The 27,975-nt window shown below is 40.5% G+C and overlaps 1 protein-coding gene across 1 annotated transcript in view; it reads left to right on the top strand.

Annotated features, from left to right (window-relative positions):
• mpped1 (metallophosphoesterase domain containing 1) overlaps positions 1–27,552 on the top strand; it is a 97,499-nt gene extending 69,947 nt beyond the window's left edge. Inside the window, exons 5-7 of the mRNA XM_056368026.1 lie at positions 14,399–14,514; positions 18,951–19,064; positions 22,592–27,552. Of these exons, the coding sequence (XP_056224001.1) occupies positions 14,399–14,514; positions 18,951–19,064; positions 22,592–22,710 (349 nt within the window). The 3' untranslated portion in view covers positions 22,711–27,552. The remainder of the gene's footprint in view (positions 1–14,398; positions 14,515–18,950; positions 19,065–22,591) is intronic.
• Positions 27,553–27,975: the final 423 nt, after the last annotated feature.

Genomic DNA, 27,975 nt, shown 5'->3' with positions numbered 1-27,975 from the left:
ACCCTTTGTTTTTGACTTTGAGGAAAAACATAAAAAAACAGTCAAATGACTGGCAGCAGCGGCTGCCAAACAAAAAATGTAAAATTAAAGTAAAATATCCTAATTCAAATAAAATCTAAAAACATTAAATTTACCGAAAGTTTCATTAATGTTTCTACCGAGAAATACTTATTATTAGTTATTTTACAGATTTTTCCTATATTCTGATCAAACACCTTCAAAACCATGATTCCCTTCAAGTTTCTGCAGAGAAAAGCTGTTATTTTACAGATTTTTCCAAAATTAATGTGATCAGACACCTTTAATACAGTGATGCCTCGTAGCTCTGCAGAGAAAAACTGTTATTTTACAGATTTTTTCTAACTTATTACAATCAAACACGATCAATAAAGTGATACCACTAAAGTTTCTGCAAAGAAACGTTTTCCCAATAATAAAATAAAGTGTCATTCAATGAAATATTGACACATGCTTAATATTGTAAAGTTGTTTTGGAAGACAAAGTAAAAAGCATTGTGTAAAACAGATTAAAATCTTCTCACACTTAAACTTGCAGTATTTGTGTTAACACAAATGTTTTATGTAATGTTTTATGTAATGTTAACAACCTGTAGAAACACAATCTAAATACAATATTTAATTATTCAGATTCAGATAAATTTTCTTACATTTCTCATAAAGTATAATATATTGAAAAAAATCAAATTAAATTATCTTTCAACTTAATTACAAATAAAATGCACATCACTATTGACTTTTATTTAATATATTCAGATGTAAATTTGCAATAGCAATCAATTATTCACAAATAGTTCTTCAGAGCCCCCCAGGGTGATTTGAAAAACAAAAACTGGCATTTCTTCATGGTGTGAAAATTCAGTTTTATCTTGTTTTCCACAATATTCTCCATATAGTTCTGACAACATATGTGGACAAACATTATACTATCTTTTATGTCAGAATCCCAACTATACAGTGTATTAATAAGTAAAAAAGAAATAACACGATACACTAAGATTCACCACAACAAATTTTATTTAAATTATCTGTACTGACAAAGAATGCTCTGACATTCTGTGACTGCATTCTGATGTTCCACCTGGCTAAACATCAAACATCTGAAACTCATTTTCAGAACGCTCTGCTTGTGCTAAACAGGCATGCTGTGCACCCACCTATGTAGGCGCATATTGACAATGTGCCCTTTACATGCTGACGTGCTGTCGTCACTGTAGCGTCTCATCGCCAGTCACTGGAGTTTCTGTTACCGGTAGAGTTTATTGCTGCTCTTTCTGATCACAGTTAATGTTGTTGTTTTCTTCATTACATTGACTAACTATCTGCTGTACATTTAAACTTACCGGTTCTGCTCCAGCAAACACAGCTCTCTGCTGCTTTTAGTGAATTTCACTGATTCCGCATTTGTTTACATTCTATTCAGAACTGATTGTTACTTTAGCTTAGCAGCTAGCTCTAGCTTCTCTCGCTCCCTTGCTCGGTTGGTCTCACACAAATTAACTTGTACATAAGAGTTATTTTTGTAGCTTCAGAATGTTGGATTGTGATATGTATTACAACTTCAGCGATTCTCAGTCACTTCACTCATTTACCTCTGATGCCGAGTTTGTTTAAGCTTTAAACCATCTGAAAACATTAACACATACTAGCAACACACAGTAAAATTAGCTACTTCTACAAAAAATGCTATTATGGCTAGCGTGCTAATCGCGGTTAGCTTTTCACTTTAACACACGTTAATGAAGCATTATAAACATACATACTTAATGACATTTGTTTATCCATCTATAGCATTATTTAATCCGAAATAAACAACATGAACTCAAACAACATCACAAAAATAATAGAGTAAATGTTTTCTTACCTGATATTTTTGCATTATGTAAATTCAGTCAGGTGACCAAACATATTCCGTCCAACGTTTCCTGTTTCCAGCTCTCCGTTAACACCCTACAACTCAAATTCTCTCAAAATAAGAATGTGGCAGATATAAAATAATCCAGGTAACAGACGACTGAGTAGCAGTGCGGAGTGCGGACACACAGCAGCAGCCACTCAACACGTATTTTCAAATTTGACCGGTGAGAGACGTGCACAGTTGTCATTGGCCAACAATAGGAAAATATTATTTGTTTTAAAAGAAAGTTTTATTTGTAGGCTATTTCATTTTGACCAATTAGTTCAAATATTGTTTTTGTAGGGTATGAATAAAAATGTAATAATGTATGGTAAAGTTTTATTAATAACTATGGGTTTATAGGGACACACACACACACACACACACACACACACACACACACACACACACATACAAGTGGTACAGTATACTAAAGATCTAGTTTATTGAACAAGGTTCCCTGAGCTGTTGCAATCAAGTGGCAGCAGCAAATGAATTGGTCATTGTCAAATTGGCACTGTTTTCTTTTATGGTATATGGCGCATGCACAAATACACACACACAAAGTTTAGTCAACTCTGATTACTAATACAAAGACATGCACATTTAATTAATTGAGGATTCTAAATTGTCCATAGGTTTGAATGTGTGTGTGTGAGAGTGTGTGTGTGCCTGTGTGTGTGTGATTGTGTGTTGTTGTTGTTGTGTGATAAACCATTTTCCTGCTTTCCTTCCAGTACATGCTTGGATACATTCCAGTACCTCAAACTTTTTTTGTTTGAAGTTTGAATGTTTGATGTAATGAAAAAAAGTTTGCTACATTTGCATCCAGAATTACAAAGTTTGAATGTAAACATGCACATAAATGTAAAATTAATAAGATTATCCTGAAATTACAGAGAAAATTTTTAAATTGTTAGTATGGACATTAACCTTTATAATAACAAGCTACATTTTAAATTACAGATAATTAATGTCATTTTACAGAGATTTGTATGTAATTTAAGAAAGCAGAAAAAATACTTTATTCATCATTATTGGCATAATGCTTAGAATAAAAGTTTGGCTGTTAATTCACAGATAATTTCTCTAATTTTACAGACTTTGTACACAATTTTAAAAACAGAAAATTACTGCAAATTTTTAGAGTTATTTTCCATAAGAAAATTTTTATAGTGTACCTCACTACCGCACTAGGCTAGTTAGCGAGATAGTTCACAAGTTAGCAAACAAACCCTGTCAATTGAAGGGTTAGGGGTAGCAATTGACTATATTGTGATTTCAATATTTGGATTGAGTCCTGACAGTCCAACTTGTGTCTTTATTGTGCCAAATGATTTTGAACCATCAGCCTTCATCACAGCAGTTTTCATACAGTAGCAGGGAAAGGTCAGGTGGACTAATGACATTAACAGGTAATTACTGCATTTCAGTACAGAAGGTTTATGGTTAGTTACACCTGTGTCTGTCCACTCAACATGTCTGCTGTGAAAAACATCACATTTCCTGACAAGCAGACCCAGACCACAGAGCAGAGCACAACATGATGATGATGATGATGATGATGATGATGATGGTGATGCTCAAAACGATGGGAAAAAAATAATCTCACATCATGATCTATTTAGTAACTTGAATCATATTACATGGTCTTCATCATCTGTCTGTAAAGTAAAGTAAGTGGTGAGTTAGAGGTAGATGGAGTGAGGTACAAACACACACAAACATTGAGAGTGAGGAAGGTGCTGGAGGCTAGTCTCTGACACATCTCTAATCCTCCTTATTATCAGTCAGATATACTCTTCCTTCCAGCTCTGTCTTCCTCCCCACATCCCTCCATCTTTCACTGCTTCTCTCCCTCCTGCCTCCACTCACCTTCTTCTCCCTCCTTCTTCATCTCCCACAGTAGACGTTCACCCATAACCTCATAATTTTCTCTATCAAATCTGAAGTTTCTCTGTCTCTCTGCGTCTCTCTTTCCTTCTCTCGCTTCCTGTGTCTGTATCCCTGCTGTGACGACCCTCGTGTGTGCTAGCCGACGATTATACATCAAAGTCAGTCAGAGAACCGAAGAGCAAGTGTCTGTGGTGGATTTGACTCACAATAAATAATTAAATTGAAGAACTGTCTCTTTGCTACATGAATAAAGCTCTCTCTGACTTGGTAACCTGCTGTGCTGAGCTGGCCAATCGAGTCAGACTCTCATATGCTTGCCATTTACCACCACGGGCTATGTAGCGCTGAAGCACATGTGTTCTGTGTGTTGAGTTATAACTGTGAATTTTGCCGAAACAAGCACAATTAATCTCATTGCATGTGTTTGTGCACGTGTATGTGTGTGTTGGGGGGTTGTAGGCAGCCATGGGAGCCTCTGCTTTCAATCGCTTTCATTGTTTAACTTTGTTTTGTGTATTGATCGATGTCTTCTTGTCTTGTGTTTTGATTCCTTGACGTTTCGGGTCAAAGAAATGTTTTCATGGCTCTGACACTTTAACTCTACGCTGTTGTCTCTGGTTTACACGTCCAAACCTTTTCTTTTCCTGAATGCCTGTGGCTGTCTGTCAAGGCATAATGATGGAATAACATTTATTGGAAGTTGTAGTGGAAGGACTTTATAATTACTTTGTGTGGATCAATACAGGAGCCTTGTAGCTGTAATTACTCAGTTGGAGGTATAAAGTTGTGAGAGAAGATAATGTGTTCACTTTGACACACAGCTTGTTTTGTCTGGAGCAGATTGTCCAAATTGTCCTGAGTCAACTCATGTCCAATGTCCATGGCACATGATTTTGCCAACCATTCATTGCCAATACAGGAAGCAGTGTGTCCTTTCTATAGTGGGTGTAGTAGGTGAGTATGTGGAGGGCAGGGTAGGGTGGAAGTCACAGAACTTTAGTACTGCACTTGTTTTTGTTTTCTTCTATTCATATTGAAGCCACAAAGCTTAAACACAATTATAATTAGTTCCACACTCAGCTGTAGGATCACTAAAGAAGAACACAGTGTTCCTATATCACCCCTCTGCTGGCTCAGTGACACTGGCTTCCTGTTCAATTTAACATTGAATATAAAATCTTTGTATTTACCTGGAAGGTGTTACACAACTGCAGCATGTATCAGTGAGGTGCTGACAGGTCCATCATGTCACAATAGGCTTAACAGCAGCCGAGAAAGAGGACCAGAACACAGACAAAAGGCAGGATAATGCAGCAGAGAAGCGTTTAGCATATAACAACAGGCTTACTGGCAAACGGGTGGAAGAACTGACAGGTGAGTTGAACAGTCAAATAAGCAGGAACAGGGAATAAGTTAAAAAAAATCTGGAATCAGGCACAAAGGAACAGGATCCCTCAGGCAGATGGCCTGGAGGCAGGACACAGGTGGAACAGGAGACCTCAGGTGAACAGCCTGGAGGCAGGACAGACTGGAGGAGCTGCTTCAGAGGACAGCCTGGAGGCTGGAGTTCTGGTGAGCAGGGCACCGCAGCTAAAAATTTCAGGTGGACGGCTGCAAGCCCAAGCATACAGGTGGGGAAGAAGGCAGGACTGCACTGATACCACTTGGAAAAACGGGAGTGGAGGACAGTGAAAAGTTGTCTATTGTCACTGACAGTCATTATGATGATGACCACTCCATACACCTGCATGAATAGGATTGGACATTACATGAATCATTATTTCTTTGCAGACTCGAAGCAGGAGCTGAGAGGATAACCTGGCCTCAGGCTCAGATGCTGTAGTGAACATCTGAATCTCAGTCTGTCTGATTCTGATTCTGATTCTGACTCTGATTCTGAATCTAAATCTCAGTCTGAGTCTCAGTCTCAGTCTGAGCCTTTTATCAAAGGCTGTTAGACACAGATATCAGACAGACACGCCTGGAAATAAAAAATATAATAAATATAGACAGGCATGAATGCATTTGCAAATACGCACCTTACCTGACGTGCTGCATGGGTAACAAAAGAACATCCTTTCACAAATGTGTGTGTGTGTGTGTGTGTGTGTGTGTGTGTGTGTGTACTCACCGCTGTGCTCCACTCCGCCAACCTGCCTCCCAGGGTTGTTAAGTCATCAGTAGTTAATTAAATCTAGCAGAGGTGATCACGGATGAGTGTTTTCACTGCGTTGGTGCATGTAGTGATTAGTATGAGGTCTGTATTGCACATTAAGATGGTCCTGTTACAGTAATCCTCCTTGATTGTGAAATCCCATAACATGGGACATTGATCAAGTTTAATTTGCCTGAAACAACACAAAACAAAGTGAGACCAAACTCCATTCAAAAATCTAAATGAATTCTGTCCCTTTTAATGCCAAAAAGTTACATGCAACATATGTGACATATCTGAAGTATGTTTGTTTGCCCCCAAGTGGCCAATATACCTCGTCCACAGGCACATTTTGATTTTTATTAAAAAGTATTACTTCTTTGTCCTGATCTCTCACTCTCGTCCCTCCTGGACCTCAGGATACCATCACTCAGGTCCAGCAGGGATGAGAGTGAGAGATCTGGACAAAGAAGTAATACTTTTTAATACCAATCACGGGGTAGTAGCCTGGTTGAGAGAGAATTTTTTTAAATCACATGATCTGATTTTAAAAAATTCCCTCTCAAGCAGGCTACTTCCACGGCAGCAGGTTGTTTCCTCACAAGCGAGAATGAGAGAGTGAGTGAGAGAAAGACAGGGGGGGAGAGATGGAATAGTATGTCAAGAAGAAGTGCGGAGAGTGGAGGAGGAGGGGGAGGAGGGATGAAATGATGTGGAAAGATGAAGAGAGAATGAGGGAAAAGAGAAGAAGAGAAGCACCTTGCAGCCCTCAGCAGAGCCATTCAATGATTCATGTACTTACTCCAGTGATATCAGTGGCCTACACACACACACACACACACACACACACACACACACAGAGTGATTCATGCAAGCTCAAGAATTTAAGCAGAGGGCTGTACATTGACCTGTTTGTCATAAAACCTTAAATGCATTTTCGATTGTTAAGTTTGACTTTTCCTCCAGTCCTTAAGAGAATTGTGGCAGTAACTTTGAGTGAGTGTGAAATTAACGTAATGGCTTGAACACTGTTTATTTTCCTCCCAGTGTGCAGGCTGTAGATGCCCGGGGATTGAAAACTCTAAAATAAACATCTGTTTTCTCCTTCTTTAAAACCCATAACAAATACAAGCCTGGTACATTAACAGAATTTTTAATATGCTCTGTGCTTTGCCTGATTTTCCTCCTCTAAATTAACACAAATCACTGGTGCCATTTTAATCCCTTACCTGATAAAAAACATCATCATTGTGGAGCAGGGATATTATCTGTGGAATTACATTCCGTTAGCCTCACGTTTGTTCAGCAAACACAGGACTGGTTCCCTCACATGGAGACGCTGCGGTCAGTTCCCTGGGAGGGATAATCTCTTTTTAGTAACAGTGATGGAGACGCCTACAGTCAGCATGGTGGACACCACAAAATTAGATATGAACTGTTTGAAAGAGACTGACGCCTTCTCTCACAGAGTGATTGATAGCACCAAATTAAAACAAGTTGGGGTACTTTATAAAGGATACAGCAGTTGACAAAATGACAGACTGATCATCAGGGTTTTAGGGATACTGCATGACAAAGTTGAGCTGATGATTCTTTTTTCTTTCCAAAATTTACAGGCAATTAGACTTTTTAATTTAAGGGAAGTTTTCTGAAGGAACAGGAACTCAAAAGTGACTGAGATCAAAAAGAGTTTGCTTGTTTGTGCAGTGAGAGAATTTATAAGTGGCTTTGACTTTTTTAACCCATTAACTATTGATTATTGACAAGAATCTTCAAAAGCATATTCAGTTTCAAGAGAACCTTACAACCTCATTGATTTCAATTCATTAAAATACACTATGAAAATCATCTTTCAATCAATCCAAAACATTCAACACAGTCATTCTATATTTGATTATTTTTGTCAGTTATAATAGCATCGCAAGGTAATGCAGCTGAACACTCAGCTACAGTTACATTATCACATGATAGCTTTGACAGTTTCAGTGTTTGATTCCTTTGCACTTAATTTTCTGAACACAGAGCTCTGACTTTGACTGTCAGCTGACTCTCAAAAACAGGGGCCCTACTTTAACAAGCTAATCACATGGTCTAAAGTGCATGGAGCATTTAGAGCATGTCCATATCCACTTTGCTAGTTTAACGTCAGAAAAAACTGTGGTCAATCACACAATCACTTTCCGCTGCCTCAAGATGACAATGTGCCTGACTACACCTCATTTTAAGACCAACACGCCAATGGACACTCAGATTGGCGAGAGTGTATTTGCTATTTAAAGTACTTGGGCGCTGGACGGGAAAATGACAACTATGTCGGTCTGAAACAAGCAAAGACACTTGTGTTGTGCTTGGCATGAATGCAACAAGGGACCTAGGGTGTCGATGTTCCCAGACCAGAAGAGATATATAATCTCTCCAGTGTGTTCTGGGTCTACACAGAGGCCTCCTGCCAGTTGAAAGTGCCCGGAAGACCTTCAGTGGAAGGTGCCCAGTAGGCATCTTAATCAGATGCTTGAACCACCGCAACAGGCTTCTTTCGACACAAAGGGGCACAGCTCTAGTCTGAGATCCCTCTGGATGTCGGAGCTCTTCACGCCATCTCTAAGGCTAAGCTCAGCCACCTTATGGAGGAAACTCATTTCAGCTGCTTGTATCTACAATCTTATTCTTTCGGTCCCTGCCCAGAGTTTATGACTATAGGTGAGGGTTGGACAGTAGATAGACTGGTAAATTGAGAGCTTTGCTCAGCTCCCTCTTCACCACAGCGGTCCGGTACAACACCCGCAAGACCCCGAGATACTTAAACTCCTTCAATTGGGGTGGAAACTTGATCCTAGCCCGAAGGGAGCACTCCATCATTTTCTGGTAGAAAATCATGACATCAGACATGGAGCCCTCATCCCAGCTGCTTGGCTGCAAACCACCCCAGTGTGTGCTGAAGATCTCATTCTGGCGAGGCCAACAAAATCTACATCATCTGCAAATAGTAGGGAGGGAATTCCAAGGCTTCCAAACCAGATATGCTCCTCACCTTGGCTGTGCCTTGAAATCCTGTCCATGAAAATCACAAAGACGATTGGTGACAAGGGACAACCCTGGTGGAGGGCAACACCCACCAGGAACGTGTATATCTTCCTGCCAAGAATATGGACACAACTCACACTTATAGAGGGTTATACAGGGACCAGATGGCTCATAGTAACAGCGTTCCCACAGTACCCCTACAACATCCATAGGTCTTCTTCAAGTCCACGTAGCACATTTATACTGGATGGGCAAACTCCCATGACCCCTCAAGTAGCCTTGTAAGAACAAAGAATTGGTTCACTGATCCATGGACAGGACGGAATCCATATTGCTCCTTCTGAATCTGAGGTTCAACAATTGGTCAGAGCCTCCATTCCAGCACCTTTCCCCAGGAGGCTGAGCAGTGTGATACCCTAATAATTTGAGCAGATCCTCAAAACCCTTTTTTAAAATGAGAACCACCAACTTGGTCTGCCAGTCCACAGACACTTTCCCAAACCTCCATGCGACATTGAAGAAGCGTTTCAACCAAGAGAGCCCTACAATGTCCAGAGTCTTCAGCATCTCATGACAGATCTCATCCACTCATGGTGCTTTGGAACTGGGGAGATTCTTGACTACCTCAGTGACCTCAGCCAAGGATATGGGCAAGGCTTCCACCAAGTCTTCAGACTGTAGCTCTTCCTCAGAGGACATGTTCGTTGGGTTCAGGAGTTCCTCAAAGTGTTCCTTCCACCAGCTAATGACATCCCAAGCCCGAGTCAGCAGTTCTCCATCCCTGCTGAAAACAGCCCTGCTTCCCCTTCCTGAGATGCTAGATGGTTTGCCAGATTGAGGCCAACCAGAAGTCCTTCACTAGTTTTTCATAAAAAAAAATGCATGTTAAAACTTTTTTTAATGTACTTTGGAAAGACCTACATATAAAATACAAGAGTTTTACATGACAAATTTTATTTTACATTTTGAATTTTTTTCTTTTTATGGAGTGATGTTGATAAATTAACACGAGACACCTCTTCTGTTCATCCACTGTGACATTAGGGCCTGGGTTATAGAGTAGTGGAAGTTACTCTACCCACTTGTCCCACAGTGTCCTGATAGATTGTCTCACTCCCGACTGACAGCCCTTGTATCTCGATAATCAAATCGGATTACTCTGGAGAAAATATGAAAAGTCTCCAGAGACATTGTGGCATGAAATATAGCCCAGTGTTTCCTCTACATTCATTTAGCAGTGGCGGCCCGCCACTAATTGTGGCGGCCTGCTAAACTAATTGATAGCATTAAGCTAATATCTACACGTCATTATGTATTAACTGCTGACTGCATTTTCAGATGAGCTTGTTCAGATACTTCTCTAAGAAGAGAAAGACAACAGATGAAGAAGACGCTAGTCAGGTAGCATCATAAGCCTTTTACTGACTCGTAAATGATGATGGTTAGGTAAAAAATAGTATTTTAATGTTCACACTTGTAATCAGATGTGATGTGAGTGTAAATTATATAACGCTGTTAGCGTTACGTTACTCACACTTTTAATGTGAGTAACCCCCCCCCCCCCCCCCCCCCCCCCGGATAGCATGCCCCCACTGCTGAAAAAAATCCTAGAGGAAACACTGCCTGTCTCTGCATCCCACAGACTGGCTGTTGATTCATCCTTTGACTTATAGACCCCAGCCAGGATGAGGACCCCCAAATATGCATGTAAATGCATTTTATCCTGCTCCTTCCACTTCTCCCACAAAACACGCCTTCCTTCTAGATTAGTCATTTCGAGAATGATTTCCTGTATTGAGTTGGGCATGGCCAGCTCAAAAGCTGACTTAATGTCTGTCACACAAGTCACTGTCATCCTAGTGGGCCCTGGCACTGTCTTTATTATGTTTTCTGCAGACAGTTTTGCCGGACGTATATTTGGGGATTAAGACCACTGTATTTCACTATTTTTTGATGTGAATGTCTTGCTTGGAGGAATATGAATAGCAGTTTCCTCATTTGGTTCATAATCAGAATCATCAGACTCAGAATTGACCTCAAGATGGTCTTCATCTTCAGATACATCCTACTCTATTTCACTGTCATGATCAAAGATGAGTTCCAGAGCCTCCAGGGTTGTCACCTGTTTAGCTCTGCTGCTCATTTTGTAAAGCTCTGACAGAGAGTATATCATATGTAGCTGCAGAGTGTAATGTTGGTAGGACTCCTTTGCAGAGAATCTTTATATGTTTTGTCCTGCTGAGTGTCCACTCAATGTGGGTGGAGTTTGCCAACGGGAACAGAAAAGGTTCCCGTCAAAAGTCATAACAACACCTGCATTCTCGCACTTTATAGATGAGGTCAAGAGAATAGGGAGAGGGTGTATGTGTGTGTGTGTGTGTGTGTGTGTGTGTGTGTGTGTGTGTTTGTGTGTGTGTGATTGGGGTGAAATATGTCTCACAGTTGCAAAGAAACAAATAGTCTTTGACACTTCTGACCCCTTTTAGCCTCCACTTTGACCGCCGGGTCAAATTGACCCGAACAGTATCTATGTAATATAAACAAGTGTTGATTACACTTATTAAGCCAAGCAGAAGAAGTTTCATACTGAAAAAATACTTTTAACTATTTATTTTTAGACTTTTTAACTTTAAAATGGGTCAGTTTGACCCGCAACATAACAGGAGGGTTAACTTATTGTCCTTTATCTTTTGGCCTCAGTGATGTATTTATGTGCCCTGTGTTTTTATGTTTTTATACATCCCACTGCTGCATAACCAATAACCCCACTGGGGACAAATAAAGTCATTGATTGATTTGACCTTGACCAACATGATAAATCATAAATGCAGCTGAGTCTAAGCAAAGAGAAACCAAACTAAATAAACTACCAAAGATAAAGTTAGAGTCACGTAGACCAGGATATGGACAACCAGGTTTTTCTGTTCCGCATAAAAATCAAATCCTGAATATGAAAAAAAAAAAAAAAAAACAGGATGAAGTGTTGTTAACTCTCATGGTGCACTTAAAATTAACTGAAACCACTGACTGGAAGAATAGAAATTTAGTCCAAATACTGAATATGCTTTGGAAAATGGTTGTAAATAATGTAAAGTGTAAATGATGTGCATATGATAAAACATGCAAAAGTACAATATGGTCCTTTAAGTTGACTTGAACTCCTCCATCTATGCGTTCCTCCAAGCTTATTGCTCGCTCTCTTCATTCTCATGAATCTTTCTCTTTGCTTATCTGCCCCTCTGTTCCAATAAATCACTGCCTGGTTGGTCATTATCGGGGAAAAACTCTTTACCGTTTTTCCTTTGCTCTCTTTTCATCCCTCCATTCACACTGAAAGAGTCGGGAGCATCAATCGCACCGCTGAGCTCATTCCAATTTAATTGAGACGTCCATGTTAAGATGGACATGAATATTACATTCCACAGGCCCTATTAATATGCTAAGGCCAGTTTAAATGTTTTAATATTTGCTGTGTGAATTATTGAAACTGTTTTCATAGGCAGCATCGGATCATTCGTCAGAAATGTTTAGTCTCTGATGTTCAGGAAGTGATGGAATTCTAATCGAGTGCACTCCGGCTGAAATACGCAGTAATTTCCCATGGTACACTGCTACATGCACTTGACCACCCTTCCCTCCCCTGGCAAACTCAGGGTCACCATTTTTAGCTTTCTTAATTAGAGAGAGAGAAGAAGAAGAAGAAGGAGAGTGTGTGACAGGTATTTCCTCCTATCTTCAGGCCTGTCTTTCTGCCTCCCCATCTGCCTCTGAAGTCCCCAAGCATGTCACATACACATGCACACACACACACACACTCTGGAAATTATTCTAAAAAATACTCATCTGATGTTCCACTGAGCACAGACGCATCGGGAACTGGCCATGGCGATAAAGTTGGCGTTTCAAGTGACTGCACTCTGCAATTTAAAAAAAGCCGGCTTCACGGCAACAGACGTCGTCGTCTGCAGTTGCACACACACACACACAAATGCGTGTGGTGTGTTGGAGAGGAAGATGGATCGGAGTACAGATTGTAAGTGACATGTTAATTTCTTCTCCGTCACTCAACTCACAGCCAAGGCGTCCGCTATCACAGTAAAGGGACACAAGGCCCAGCCGTCAAGGCTCCTCTCCTTCCTCCTCTCCTTTTTCCCTCCGCTTCCTCTGCCCCGGGTACTTGTTCATACGTCCCCTGGGTAGCTGTGCATGTTTAGACACAGAAAGAAAAGGAGCTGACAGTTGTTGGTATGGGGCAGCAAAAAGAGGAGTGAGAGGTCGCACTGGATTTATGATCTTTGCTCTCTGTCTTATGGTGGAAATTACTTCACTTAAGAGTCAATACTTCGGAAATAACTAACAAAACACTTATGGAAAATAAAATGTATGTATGTATAGGAGAGAAAACATTACAGGAGTCAAAAAGTGTACAGCTCTGTATCAGTTTACAGATTTATAATATTCACACAAAGTGAAAAACATTTTATTTGTTGAAGCAAGATAAATACAAAGGAAGTGATAACATAAAAAGACATAACGTAACGAAACGTAACGTAATGTAACATAATGTAACTTAACATGACATAAGGTTGCATGACGTAACATATCATGATGTAATGTAACATGATATGACTTTAATATAATGTCACGAAATGTAACGTAACATGATGGCATACATGTTATTGCTATAGATTTAATAATATGACATATATTTTCATTTATTGAGAGGGAGAGTGAAATAAAGAGACAAAAAAATATAGAAAATAAATAGATAATAAGGTGTTTTTTTTCCCCCATTTCCTCTCCCTCAGGCAGAAAACAGGTAATTCAGGGTGGATTGGGGGTAGATGGGAGGGTGGGGGGAATTTTGACCATCCATCGGTGGGAGAAGCGTGCAGCAAAACACACAGCTACTCCCGTGTCACTTTCATAAGACAAACTACCAAAGAGTCAGCATCAACATCAAACATCAAGTCAGGAAGCCAGATATTTGTGGGAGCCCCTCTCCAGGGCCATGCTGAGTGTGTATGTATTTAAGAATAACACAATTACAGAAAAACATACACACACAATCACTCAACTCAATGAGAAACATTCATGTTACTGTGTTCATGTTAATGTTTTTTCATCATGTTTTCTCACTGTTACACGCCTGAGTGGAAAGTGTATTAGTTCTGTTTCCCTAAACTCCTTATTTTAATGACCTGTATCATTAATGTAAAGGTCAAAGGTTGTGTAAAGGTCAGGACACGGCACAGTGAACTGTATGACACCTGACCACATTTAACACTGTATATTAACCAAATTATTTGTGTTTCTTTGTGTGTGTGTGTGTGTGTGTGTGTGTGTGTGTGTGTGTGTGTGTGTGTGTGTGTGTGTGTGTGTGTGTGTGTCTGTTTGTGTGTCTGCAGGCAGCCCTGGTATTATGGTTGGGGTTTCAACCTACCGCGGGGTCAGGCTCTTCTGGACAAGTGGAACCAGGTCCCTGACAACACAGACATCCTGGTCACACACTGCCCCCCACTGGGTGAGACACACATTACAGCATACACAGACACACACACACACACACACACACACACACACGCACACACAGTGCATTCAGAAAGTATTCAGACCCCTTCAGTCTTTTCACATTCATGTTTTCCCATATCACACTAAACTGAATTCCACATAATGACAAACAGAATTTAAGAATTTTAGAATTTATTTTAAAGTAAAAACGGAAATATCACATTAACACTTTGCTTTGACTCTTGAAGTTTAGCTCAGGTACAAGGCTACATTTCCCCTGATCCTCTGTGAGATGTTTCTAGACCTTGACTGGAGTCCACCTGTGGTAAAATCAGCTTATTGATACATTAGAAATCTGTAAACTTTGTCAATTTTTCAAAATGCACTAATGCAACAAAAATAAAAAAAATAAATGAACTAAAACTCAAGGATTTGATTGAAATTCACACTTTAGTTGACTGAGGCAGAAACACTGAAGTTTTTTTTTATCAATCCATATAATCAATCATATAATCAATTCATATAAAACTTGAAAATAAGCAGCAGATATGATGATTTATTGACTTCAGTTTTGTCTCGTCAACATCTTGTCTTGTACGTATAGCGTGGCACACTTTGTTTTCTCTAAAGACTGTAGGTTGTGATTCAGAACAACCAATATAGTTAATCAGTATAAAATATCAATATGATGAGAATGAAAGTTATCTTGGAAGATCCTGACAACAGGAACTGATTTGAAACAATTCCAGTCTCACTGCAGGTCAGTTACTGCTCACTGACCTCTCAGCTGAACTTTGGCGAAGTCCCGACACCAACATTCAGACAGCAGATAAAGTTTAACTCTGGCCTTTTCGTTTGTACCTTATGTCTTTAACATCAGTTAGCTACAGCTGAAGGTCTTTAAAGATGACAATTACAGCACCACTCACCTGAATGTTTTACATGAGTGTGATAATGTGATAATGTACTCTGACAAATACCCATGTCCCTCTTGCTGTCGGATTGATCCAACAATACACCTGTAGTCAGAAATATGAAGAGGTGATTCACTGCACAGTTTTTAACACTCATTCACTCTGGGGTCGAGATAGGATGTCAACTCATTTAAAGTCTAATGTCTACCACACACTAAGACTCTGAAAACACTCAATTCTGACATCTAAAGACAATGAGTCATCAGTCATAGAGTTTTAGCCTCACACTATAAGATTTTGTAAAGACTGGGGATCTTACAGATCTTATTATTGTTATTATTAGTATTATTATTATTATTATCACTTTGTATTTATGATTTCCTGTTTTATTTTGAAAATATTTCCCCTGTGTCTCGTTACCCTTCCCTCCCTCATGTATTTAATGCTGGCCTCACACCAAACAACTCACAGTCTTGCTCCTCCTTTACTTTCACTCACCAACACTGGAAAGTGGAAAGTTTTTTGGTGTGAGGCTGACATAAGTGGAGTCATGAGTCAGTTCAGCTGAGGAAGTCCAGCTGCAAGTCTCTGATTATGTCAAGAAGCCAAAAGTCATCAGAGTTCAAGTCATGTGACCTGAGATGATTCCACACCTCTGTGAATAGGGGACATTGCAGTGACATCGCTCCACATGTTTTTTTGTTTTTTTAAAAATAGAATGTAAATTCCCCAGAGGACATGACCACAGTGTCCTCAACAGTAGTCAACAAGTATGTCAACACACACACTCACACATACAGTATGTATTGTACATGCACCATACAGATACATGCATATCTACCTACTGTACACACTGTCTGTGGATGGTGAATGAGAGACAGCAGTGAAATGACTCTAATAAATCTCAGATGAATCATCGTCGTGTTGAATGGATGAGTAAAAGGTGAAGGTGATCAAAGCAGTGACTCAAAGTCCAGTCAGCTCATCCCGTCCCCCTCCCCCCACTATTAGCCCTCTCAGTGATCACCTCTCAGCTCCTGCATGCTTTCATCCTCACACACACCAACATCACAAGAGTCTGAACAAACACAGATGCTCGCGTACAAGCTGACTGACATCCTGGACACACTTCACTGTCTCGACCACTTACACACAAGCAGACAGAGACACACACACACACACACACACACACACACACTTTCACACCTCATCTCCCGCTGCAGCTGTGGTGTTCAGATGAGTGTGTGTGATTGATTTCTGTGTCTGCGTCTCGGCTGCGAACACAGCCATTTATTTTCCATTCAGCTTAGCCAAGTGTCTCCATCTATCTGCTTGTAAGCCACCGGCATATGGAGCAGCTACAGCAGGCTACTAATGCATGAGACGTGCGCGCACACACACACACACACACACACACACACACACACACACACACACACACACACACACTCACACATACACTCACACATACACACAAGCACTCAGTGCAAGACTGATGCGAACGGTACGAGAGAGACAGAAAGAAGGAGAAAGGCAAAAAGGAATGGAGGACAATAAAGCTACAGGAGACGAGAAAAGACATTCATTTTAAATATATCTTTGAAAAAGGAGAAACGAAAGATGCACAAGAAGGTGAAGGAAAAATAAGTGTGATCAAGATGTTTCGCACTGCAGCAAACGTCTTTTATGAGGCGCGATAAAGCAGCAAATCGGTGGCTAGAGAGGAAAAATATGGCCTCTTTATCTGGCTGTGAGAAAGAAGTTAACAGCAGAGAGAGAAATAGAGAAAGTGAGACAAAATGAGTGAAACAGGCTCAGTGCCCAAAGCAGCAGCTGCTTTGAAACAAGTGGCACTTTAGAGCAAACTACCCTGAGACACAAAAAGCCCTCGTAACTTCTCACTTCACTTCAACCATCTCCCAAGGCTTGTAAAAGAACGCACTTACAGTTTTAAGGCATTATATACCTGAACTGATACGTAAAGTGTGTTTTTACAGGTAGACACATTCAGAGGACAAAGGAGTCAGACATTTTACTGGCATGACTGATTCACTGCCAGCTGAGAACATGGAAGTTTTTATGTCTGTGTTATGTATGAGAAGGTCCATTAACTCTGAGATTTTTAGCACTCTGGTAATAAAAAATAAAAAACTGTAAAGAATCTTAAAGTCATCCCTGAAGAGGTTTCTCTCTTTCCCTTTCTTTTTGCCCCTGAAGATCAGCTGGAAGACAACAAATCATAAGACTGACTTCTGCATATCCAATATGCCCTTTAGGGCTGGAGATTTTACATGGAGTAGCCCTTGAAGTAGCAATCTTGAAGATTTTCATTTAAATAAATGTCTGGTAAGTCACTGTCTGTTACCAAATGAGGTAACACAATGGTGACTGAGCCTATGACCCACAGATGAAAGTATTGCGATATTTATATAGTTGTTTGATTATTATGAACAGGGTGTCTGAAGCCAGTGCTGATCCAAACCGACAGCAGAATGCAGACCTATGTCGTGCGCAGCATAAAATCAGATCACGGTTCCTCAGAGTAAGGTGGAATACCTTACTTACCTTACCTTTTTTACAACAACAATAGTTTGTTTTGCTGCCCTCAGAACTCTATGTACTTTTGTATTAAATCCTATTTACTCTTACAACCAGTAAGTACAGCAGTCAACCAGGACTGAAATCTTTAAGATGGCCTTGAGACTTGAGATTTGGCTTGGACTAGTCATTTAAGACTTGAGATTTGACTTGGACTACCTAAAGACATGACTTGGACACTTTAAGACTTGACACTTTAGTCTTATTTCACTTTCTTTCCCTTTTTGATTATTTGTGCTCGTGTTAAATTCGCTTTCTTTTTCTATCTTCCTGTGTTAACTTTCTTACTCCTGCCTGGGCTGAGCGACAGCAGGCGGGGAAGATGGAGACATGAGCTCCTCAGTCATTTTATTTCTCCAAGTTGATGCTTTTATTGACTCAGCATCAGTGGCATCCCTCCTCCACAGAGTAGCCACTAAATCATATACAGTCCCTGCTTCATCCTTGTCACACACACTGTGAAGTCTGCATCTGTGTGTGGCTGTGATGGATCTTTATTTTCCACGGCTGCTTTCTAAGAGTCTCTTTTATTTTGTGCTGCAATCTGCAGTTTGCCATTAGACAAGGAATCTGAAATGAAGAGCTTCACCCTAAAATGTGATATATCACTTTTTGAAGGGAGAAGAAATTTATAAAATTCCTGAAGATACTTTCATCCAATCACCACAGCACCATCAAAAATCATACCAACACCCATTAAATGCATTATTGATATGATCAAAACATTATTGCTTTCAGTAATGATAAAATTTAAAAAAGGATAAAAGGAAACAGGTCATTGTTATTTTTTCATGACAAATATTATAACACATTTATTCCAGTGGAAAGCTTCTGTTTCACCACCTCGTTGTGTCATTGTTGGGCCTCAGCTCTTCATGTGGCCTGCTGCTGTTTGCCACCTCAGGAAGAAGCTTGATTGTCATGTGACTGTGTGCAGGTTTCCTGGACTGGGTCCCAAAGAAAATGCAGCGTGTCGGGTGCATGGAGCTCCTCAACACAGTCCAGAGGAGAGTGCAGCCCAAATTACATGTATTTGGACACATTCATGAAGGTACATACATCTTTCCAACACACAGTACAGGGTCATGTGATACATTTTCATTTGTACACAAGGTAAATTGTTTGTTTAAATACAGAGAGTTGGTTAGTTGTTGTCATGAGAAATAGAAAATTTGATATTCTGCAAAAATGGATTTGCTTTGAGTTCATACATATTCACAAATACAAAAGTATAATACTCCAGTTTGACTGTCAGATGCTTTTTTTCTGCTATTCTGTTATTTTCTGTTGTATTATTATTATAATTGTTATTGTTAGTTATTGTTATCATTATATTAGTGTTTTTCTTCCATTCACTTTGAATTGTATTTCTTTTCTATGTAACAACCAAACAATATTTCATTTTAATATAATTATATTATTTCTTCGGGTAACATTACAAACCTTTGTAAATCCAAAGGCTCTGACTGTGAATAAGGTCTCAGTGTTGGCTCAGGTTTGATTTAAAGTTTTTACTACAGCCCTGGTACACACACACACACACACACACACACACACACAGACACACACACACAAACACAAACACTTCTGACTGATACTGTTTCCTCATGAGCGTGTGTGTTTTTAATTAGAGTACAGTTGAACCATTTTTCCAGGCTGACATCGAAAGGCAGCAGTTTACACACATGAGTCAAAGCTGAGATGCAGGGACAGCGTCAGGGCTGGGGTCTCAGGGCTGGGGTCTCAGGGCTGGGGTCATAGGCCTGAGGTCTCAGGGCTGGGGTCTCAGGGCTGGGGTCTCAGGGCTGGGGTCTCAGGCCTGAGGTCTCAGGGCTGGGGTCTCAGGGCTGAGGTCTCAGGCCTGAGGTCTCAGGGCTGGGGTCTCAGGGCTGAGGTCTCAGGGCTGGGGTCTCAGGCCTGAGGTCTCAGGGCTGGGGTCTCAGGGCTGAGGTGAGGGGGGACGGCTGGTGATCCTGAAGACAAGAGAGACTGCAGGCAAATAAACTAGTTAACAAACAAACAAGGCAGGTTAATTCACTGAATTCAACATCATAGTCTATTATAGTTGTTTTAAACTGAATGAAATCCTCTTAGATTTCAAAGCCATGTAATCTGGAGACATTATACATCAGTTTTTATGAGTAAAGGTATTAAAGTGAGTATTAGAGAACAGCTGAGCTTCCATGTCCCTATCAGTATTTCATCCAGGCCAGCGAGGGCAGAGAGGCCATCTCCCAGAACTGAGGACTGCTTTTTTTGGGGTTATCAGGTCAGTGCTGGGCCCCAGGAGCAGCAGCCCCCCATCAGAGACAACCAGATTAGAAACTAGATCAGATTTTACAAGAGGAAAAATGGGATGAAAGCAGCCGCTCTCTTCATTAATGTGGAGAAGGAAGGTGGAGAGGAAGAAATGATTCTGTATTCTGTGTTTTGTATTCATGTATTCCACATTTGAAAGGACCAACACACATGCACAGTTTTGTTCCAGGAGTGACACCTACACTTAGGAAATCCCTGATAGTTAAACTGCAGTACTTTGTGAAGCATAAGTTAACTACATCTCATAAAGTGGCAGCACTTTACATCTATGTTGATCTAAAATGCTTTTGAAGCAGAGGGAGTCGTGTTAGTATCTCACTCTGATGCTGTACATGTAGAAAAGAGTTTTCCTCCTCTGCTGATGCTGAGGCTAATTACTGTTGTGTGTTGTGCACATCTCAACTCTTTGGTTGTCCCCATCAACTACTGCATTACAACTGTTATTCTCCATGTGGTACACAATATGTTTTCTTTGATTGAATCTGGGCATTTGACACATCAGACCTGGTCCAGATCAAAAGCCACCAGACTTAGACTTGTCAAATCTGGACTACATTAACAAGGAGTGTTGAGACTGGTTAAAACACCAATTAAGATTTGTGAAACCCTTATTCCATATGTGAAAAACAAGGTTCATTGGTTTGTTTCCATCTAGACCGCATCAGCCCAGGTCTAGATAAAAAAATCCACAAGAATTAGACCTGTCAAATCTGACTAGAATATCCAAGAGAACCTAAGAACAATTTGTGAGATCTTCATTCTTTTTATGTCAACAGAAAACAGTGATTTCATTTATTTTACCGTATACGTACCACAGTGGACCAGGTCTAGATCAAAGAACATTTTACCTGGACTTATGAAATCGAGATCAGGGTCACTGTTTAAAACACAGATTTGTGAAACTTGTTTTGCAAAAATAGTTTGAATAGTTTCTAACTATGTCAAGACTTTAACGAGAATGTTGAACACCTTCACAACAATATGTGGTGTAACAAACTAAGACTTGGTGGCTCAGGATTAGAAGTGAAGTTTTCCTTAACCTTCCCCTTAACTGCTGTACCACTCATTCTGATTGATCACCTACACTATCATTACTGACCAGAGGAAACCTCTCTGTTCATGATTGACTCTGTGCTCTAATGGATCACAGTGGGTCCATTTTAGTGAGATGTCCTTATATGATTAAAGCAGTAGGCTTGCTAAGTTTTACTATTTGTTTATAGTGATGATAGGTAAAGAGTTAAAGAGTTTAAGCTCTACCAAATATCTCCCACACTTACTTACATAACTGTGGAGCCTATTTAACTAATGTTTCCTCACAGAATTGTTTTATAAGAAGAACACATGATTGTGGTTCCAAATATTCAATCAATATTCTCTAATCAGAAGAATAAAATACTTTCTTCACTGCTTTGCTGTTCCAAACATGGTCCCATCTTCAGGTCTCATAGTGGTGTTCTGCACAAATGTGGCTCCCAGATGACCAGATCATGACACTTGTACTGCAGCGCTCTTCTGGTTGACCTCCCTTCATGAGTGAAGCCCTTATAGATGACCTACAATGCAGCAACCCATCTGGTCTTTGATCAGATGTCACTCCGTTGTTCATCGACCTCCACTGTCTACCCATGACCATCTGAATCAGATTCAGTCACTAATGCTGCCTCCAGAGGGATTTCTGGGTCTGCTCCATCTACTTGAATTCAATCATACAGACTTACGCTCCTTCTCAGCCACTGTGTTCCTCCAATGAATGTGGTCTGTCATCACCATCCTGCACACAAGACAGTCTCAGTCCAGACTTTTCTGGTCTGTGGTTCTCTGACGGTGGAACAGGCTACACAAGTCTATCAGAGCAGGGGCGTCCCTCTCTATCTTCAAGACTCTTTAATATCTAACTAGAACTTACTACAAACTTTCACTGCACTTCTTTACCTGATCTCCTTCACTCATAGATACTTAGTACTTACACAAAGGTCTTCCACTGCACTGAAGCTGCACTGATGTCACTTTGTTATGATTTGTTTTTACTCTTAAATAACAACAATATGGAAAAATAGAGATATCAAAACAGAAGCTGATCATGTCAGAATAAAAATTAGGACATTTACTTTCTCCAGTCCTGAATACAAAACAGTCATCATCAAATGCACAGCTGTTGCCTGTTGTTTGGTTTATTTCGTGCCCAATAAAGGTCAGTGACCAAACATTTCTTCCTCAGTAAACTTCTTCTTCTCTCCTGCTGTCACTGCTCCCCAGGTTACGGTATGATGACAGATGGCACCACAACGTTCATCAATGCCTCAGCCTGCACTGTCAACTTCCTGCCCATGAACCCACCCATTGTCTTTGACCTTCCCAACCCCAGGACCACATGACTAGAGGAGGCTGGCAGCCTGACGCTTACCGCCAATCAGGAGAAAGGAGGAGCTAGAGGAAGTAGGTGAGGTCAGCAGGCAGAAGGGAAGTGTGTAAATATTAGGCAGGTATGTTTTTAACGTGACATGAACGAGGACTGGAGGACTGCAGGACTGCAGGACTGGAGGACTGGAGGCTCACTCAAGTTCATTCATTCATTCATTTTCTACCGCTTATCCTCTAGTAGGGTCGCGGGGGGGCTGGAGCGTATCCCAGCATCTTTTCGGGCGAGAGGCGGGGTACACCCTAGACAGGTCGCCAGTCCATCGCAGGGCAAACACATAGAGACAGACAACCATTCACACTCACAGCCACACCTATGGTCAATTTAGAGTATCCAATTAGCCTAGTCCCCATTTGCATGTCTTTGGACTGTGGGAGGAAGCCGGAGTACCCGGAGAGAACCCACACAGGCACAGGGAGAACATGCAAACTCCACACAGAAAGATCCCACGGCCGAGCCGGGACTCGAACCCGGAACCTTCTTGCAGTGAGGCGACAGCACTCAAGTTATTAATGTTATTTAATGTGCCATTGTTTCTTCATCAGTAACTGAAATTAAAAGCAGACGAATGAGCAGTACGTGGACAAATGGCCATGTCTCTGTGTTCTCCTTGACTGCACTGACAACCCCACACCTGTCCACAGGAGAGTGTCAGTCCGACTCAGCACTGGAACATTTGCCAGAGGGATTTTCACTGGAGTTTCCTCCCTTCCTACTTTTAAACATTAATATCCCATCTCTCTCCTCATTTCTTCCCCTCTCTTTCGATTGCCCAATCCCTCCCTTATCTTACTCCTGTTTCTCTCCCATCCTCAGGCCCACAGCATGCTGGAGTGTGTGTGTGTTTTTTTTTTTTTTTTGCCAGCATGTGTGTGTATGTGAGATCAAAGCAAGCGTGTGAGGGCAGCGAGAGGTCTCTGCCACAGGCTGTGTGAGAATCGGGGTGTCAAACATGTTGACATCACTCCCCTGGGCCTCATTACAGCCCTCAGTAAGCCTCTTAACCGGCCGAGGAGAGGACGCAGAGGAAGCCACTCGCTGCACTTCCAGCCTTTTTTCCCTCCTCTCCCTCTTCCTTCCATGTAGCTCCCCGTTTGCCTTTTCAACTCTTCCTCATTTTTTCCCTCCTCTCCATCCTTCACGCTGTGAACAACTAGCTCAGCTTTTTAGTCTTGACTGGGAGGTTGGGCTTTTTGGACTTGGAAAGGGTAGCAGGTAACATGCAATGTGAAGGTGCTACATGCTAATGCTACACCTGAACAGTGGCAGTGGTTTCATGGACACACCTCCGTGTTGTTCATGGCTGACATGCAACTTTTTATCCTTTGTCCAGAGGAGCGAAGCTGTACCTAAATGTCTATGTAAATGTTCTTGTCAATGTAAAAAAAAAAAAAAAAAAAGTTTTCTTAAACATTTACAAGTCGTTGCTATGCTTTTCAAAAACCTGTGAAGTATTTGTGTCTGGAAACGTGTGGTTATTACATTTCATTTGGTCTATTTCTTAGTAATGTAAATTCTCATTATGGTATTTTCTTCTGTGTGAAGCTGCTCAGGCCCATTTGGTGATTATTAACTCTTTCATGTCCCTAAGCAAAGAAGAGCTTTTCATTTATTTTCCTTTGCTCTATTTTCCGAATAAGGCTGTTTCCAGTCAGAGTCTGAGCGTGCTTAGCATAGCACGTCACACTTTGATCTCCCCGCTCTCCGTGATTATGTATGAATGTTCCCCAGAGCTGCAGTTTACTCCCGCTTTACTCGCACTTCTTCTGCACATCAGCCTTCATTGTGCCAACTGACGTCTTAATGTTTGCAAATGGGCTAAAGAGGACAGAGAAGTTGGTGGGAGGTGTGAGCACAACAAGCAAGTTGATGACTGAGTGTATGTATGTGTTATGCTATTCTCATCCAGACCCTGGTTGAGGTTAAGGTTATAATTAGGATGATGTTCAGGGTTAGGTCTGTACAGAGAGATACTGGAGTCTGAGGAAACACGAGCAGAAACAGAAACTAAATTCACCAGTTAGACAACACACACGTCTGGTGTTTAATTTATATATCAGCAGGTCCTGGAACATTTGTCTTTCATCAACACCACAGGCGCCTGGGCAATGGAGCAAATGCACCACCATTATTCACTTAGGGGGAGCAACTTTTTGTCTTTATAGAAATAAACCTATCATCAGACAGTCCCTGCAACCAGCTGGTTATATCTGAGCAGCCTATTTCGAGCATTTTACTATTTAGAGCAACTTACAAAACAAGTAAAACAAATGTTGGACCATTCTTTGAGTTGGTTCAGTCCAACCTGTTTCCCACAGCATTGGCTGTTAATCAAGTGTGTCAGGAGTTTGTTTACAGACTTGAGGAACATTTAGCTTCTCTGCAATCACTGAAAAGAGAACATCGGAAAAGACAGGCTAGCTTATTGTGAATGAAGCTGCTTGGCACCACTGACTAAAGCCAAACTTTAAATTAGCTGAACTGCCAAACCAATCTGTGAGTCAGCATAGTTTTAAGCAATGTCCCATTGGTTAATATCTTAATTTAATTGCCAACATGCAGTCATTTTAGTAAATATGTGTCCAAGCTCTTGTGACAGAATCCATAAGTAAAATATGACACCTGCTACCAAACTGTTTGTAGATCTTTACTGCACCAAGCTTATCAGAAGTTTTATATTTTTTATAATTTATTGATATTTCATCTAGTTTTCAAGAACTAACATTAACTGATTCATCCAAATATCATAATTCAGTTTGAGTTTGGGAACAGGTCTACTGAGATGTTTTGAGTCCAACTCAAAGGGGGCACCACAAATACCAAAAATGTTAACACCAGCAGAGAGAATTTCACCAATGAAAATGCTATTGGCACAAGTATCAACCTAAAATCTGAAGTGTCATATTGATTAACCAACAACTCCTCCAACCTGAACAACCAACCCTCTGATACGACCCATAGGAGTGTCTCCTGAAAGAGCCCTGCTACTGCGGCAAGCATACCAGACCTCAGTTGTCATGGTTACAATAATAAACACAAGGACTGTACCAACAGTGGTCAGGTTACTATAATTACGGTCATGGCTTGGTTAGGTTTAGGAAGATTGTTGTACTTGCTGAACATTAGACAATTCTCTTTGCTCCTGTCATTATAACTACAACCACTACATGTCACCTAGCAATAAAACGTATCTATGGGTCACAATAACCTGCTGCACAGATGACGCATGGGCTAATTATTTATAGGATAGGCTCAGATTAATGCAAGTGGGTGGGGCCTATCACATATTTACTCAAGATGCCTTTCATCAATCCTGATTAAACTGACCAAACATCCTGTGTTGTCTCTTGAACATACACATCGAGTTTCATTCACATCTGATGAAGGTGGAACATTATTGAATTGCTGCAGACTCTGTGATGATGAAACAAGTGTGTGATTGGTCTCATTTAAACCAGCTGATGTCACTTCGCTCTGATTGGTCAAACCTGAAACCTTGGGGTTTCAGGTAGAACACAGAAAAATACAAAGGACCTGAAACAGTTCACAAAGGTTTTTATTCAGTTGATCAGTGTCACTCAAAAGTGAAAGTATTCAACTACTAGGTGTGTGTATACAGCATGAATAAATAAAAGCTGTTGGCTAATGAAACTGTGATGAAGGTTAAAAACAGTCATGTCATACGAACTGTCTGTTAAACAGAAATGTACTGTTAACTGGGTTCTTTAATTGCTGTGAAGTTACCATAACATTTCCTCAGATGTTTCACATTAAAAGCGTACGTCTTGATTATTAAAAAAGAAAAAAGGTCCTACTTTATGAACTGGTTTTGGAAGTAATGGTGATGGTTCTTTGTTGAATGCTGGATTATTGCGATCTTCCTTAAAGAACCTGAACTTCAGGAGATTTTAGATCAGATCAGGGTTAGAGGTGATAGTTTGAATCTAGCCAGTGGAAGGTCAGTACAAGCACAATAAAGGGTGTATGAGTCTGAGTGAATGTATTTAATAAAAAATAGAAAAAGAAGAGAGTACAAAGACAGGGAGTGTTCAGCCTCATCATTTAAAACACCAACTTAATTAAAGTCCATGAAGAGGAATGTTCCATGAAAGGAATAAAGGGAACTATTAAAAAGCAGAAGATAGGAGGAAGTGTGATGAAAAGCTGTGTGTTTGCTCTGACTCTACACTTCCACTCCTCATTTAAATGTCTCTCACTTTGATGCTCTTCTGCTTCAGTAGCTGTGTTCTGTGTTTCCTGTTTTTTTTCCAAGAGAAGAAAATAGTACTGTAAAATTTCTTGATTTATTTTGTGAGGCATGCTTAAAAGAGTTAATGACTTCTGCTACTCAGACAATCTGCATATGAAGAGTTTTATTCCAAAATGAGATACCCGCCTTTTGAAAAGAGGGGCTTACACGGACAGGATGATTGACAGCTAAACTTGAAAGCAGATTGCAGTGGTACTTTTTAAAGGACTGTGAGTAACTTGTGTCCTCTGTGACATTTTTTACTTGCTGGATCTTTCATATTTAAACAATACTGGGTAGTTTTGAACCTCAGATCTTTTTTTAATTGGATGTATAGCATTTTGGAATGAAGGTGTTCATATGGTGTTGTATTTTGCCATAGCTGTTGGGGACTTTTCTCTTTTTTTAAACTGTAAAATAGACCCAACAGCTGCAGAATTTTACTGTGTTGCTCCTGGAGACAACTCTAAAATGTAAAGTACCTTTCTTTCTTAAAACCATAAAGATTCTGACAGATTATTCACTGATTGAATAAAACCTTATCTGTGACCCATGGATCATGCTTCGTTATTTCCACCCTAGCTCTTCCCTTTTGTCTCTCCTCTCTATTATTTCTGCTTCTATAATAAAAAAAAGAAATTAGAGGTGGTGAGGAAACTTTTCTCATCCTGCTTCTTCCCTTTTGTTCCAATCAAAGGCATCTGTGTCTCATATCAATTATAGAGCCCAGAGCAGCAAGTTAATTTCCAGTAGCTAAACCCTCACAGCTCCGTCTCTGTCCCCCGTTTTGTTCTGCAGGTCTTCCACACCTCTGCACATTCTAATGAGAACCCTCGTTCAAATAATTACATTAGTAATCCCAGGGGAGACTGGGTAATTTATTCACGGATGGCTTTTTACTTTGCCATTAATACAACTAGCTTTCACATGCTCTTGTCTTCCTCCGGCTCCCTCCTTCCCTCTTTTCTCACT

Source organism: Seriola aureovittata, chromosome 22, assembly GCF_021018895.1.
Source record: "Seriola aureovittata isolate HTS-2021-v1 ecotype China chromosome 22, ASM2101889v1, whole genome shotgun sequence".
In the NCBI taxonomy this organism is placed as follows: Eukaryota; Metazoa; Chordata; class Actinopteri; order Carangiformes; family Carangidae; genus Seriola; species Seriola aureovittata.
Note: the sequence above shows the minus strand (reverse complement) of the source record. Positions and strands in the feature narration are given on the sequence as shown.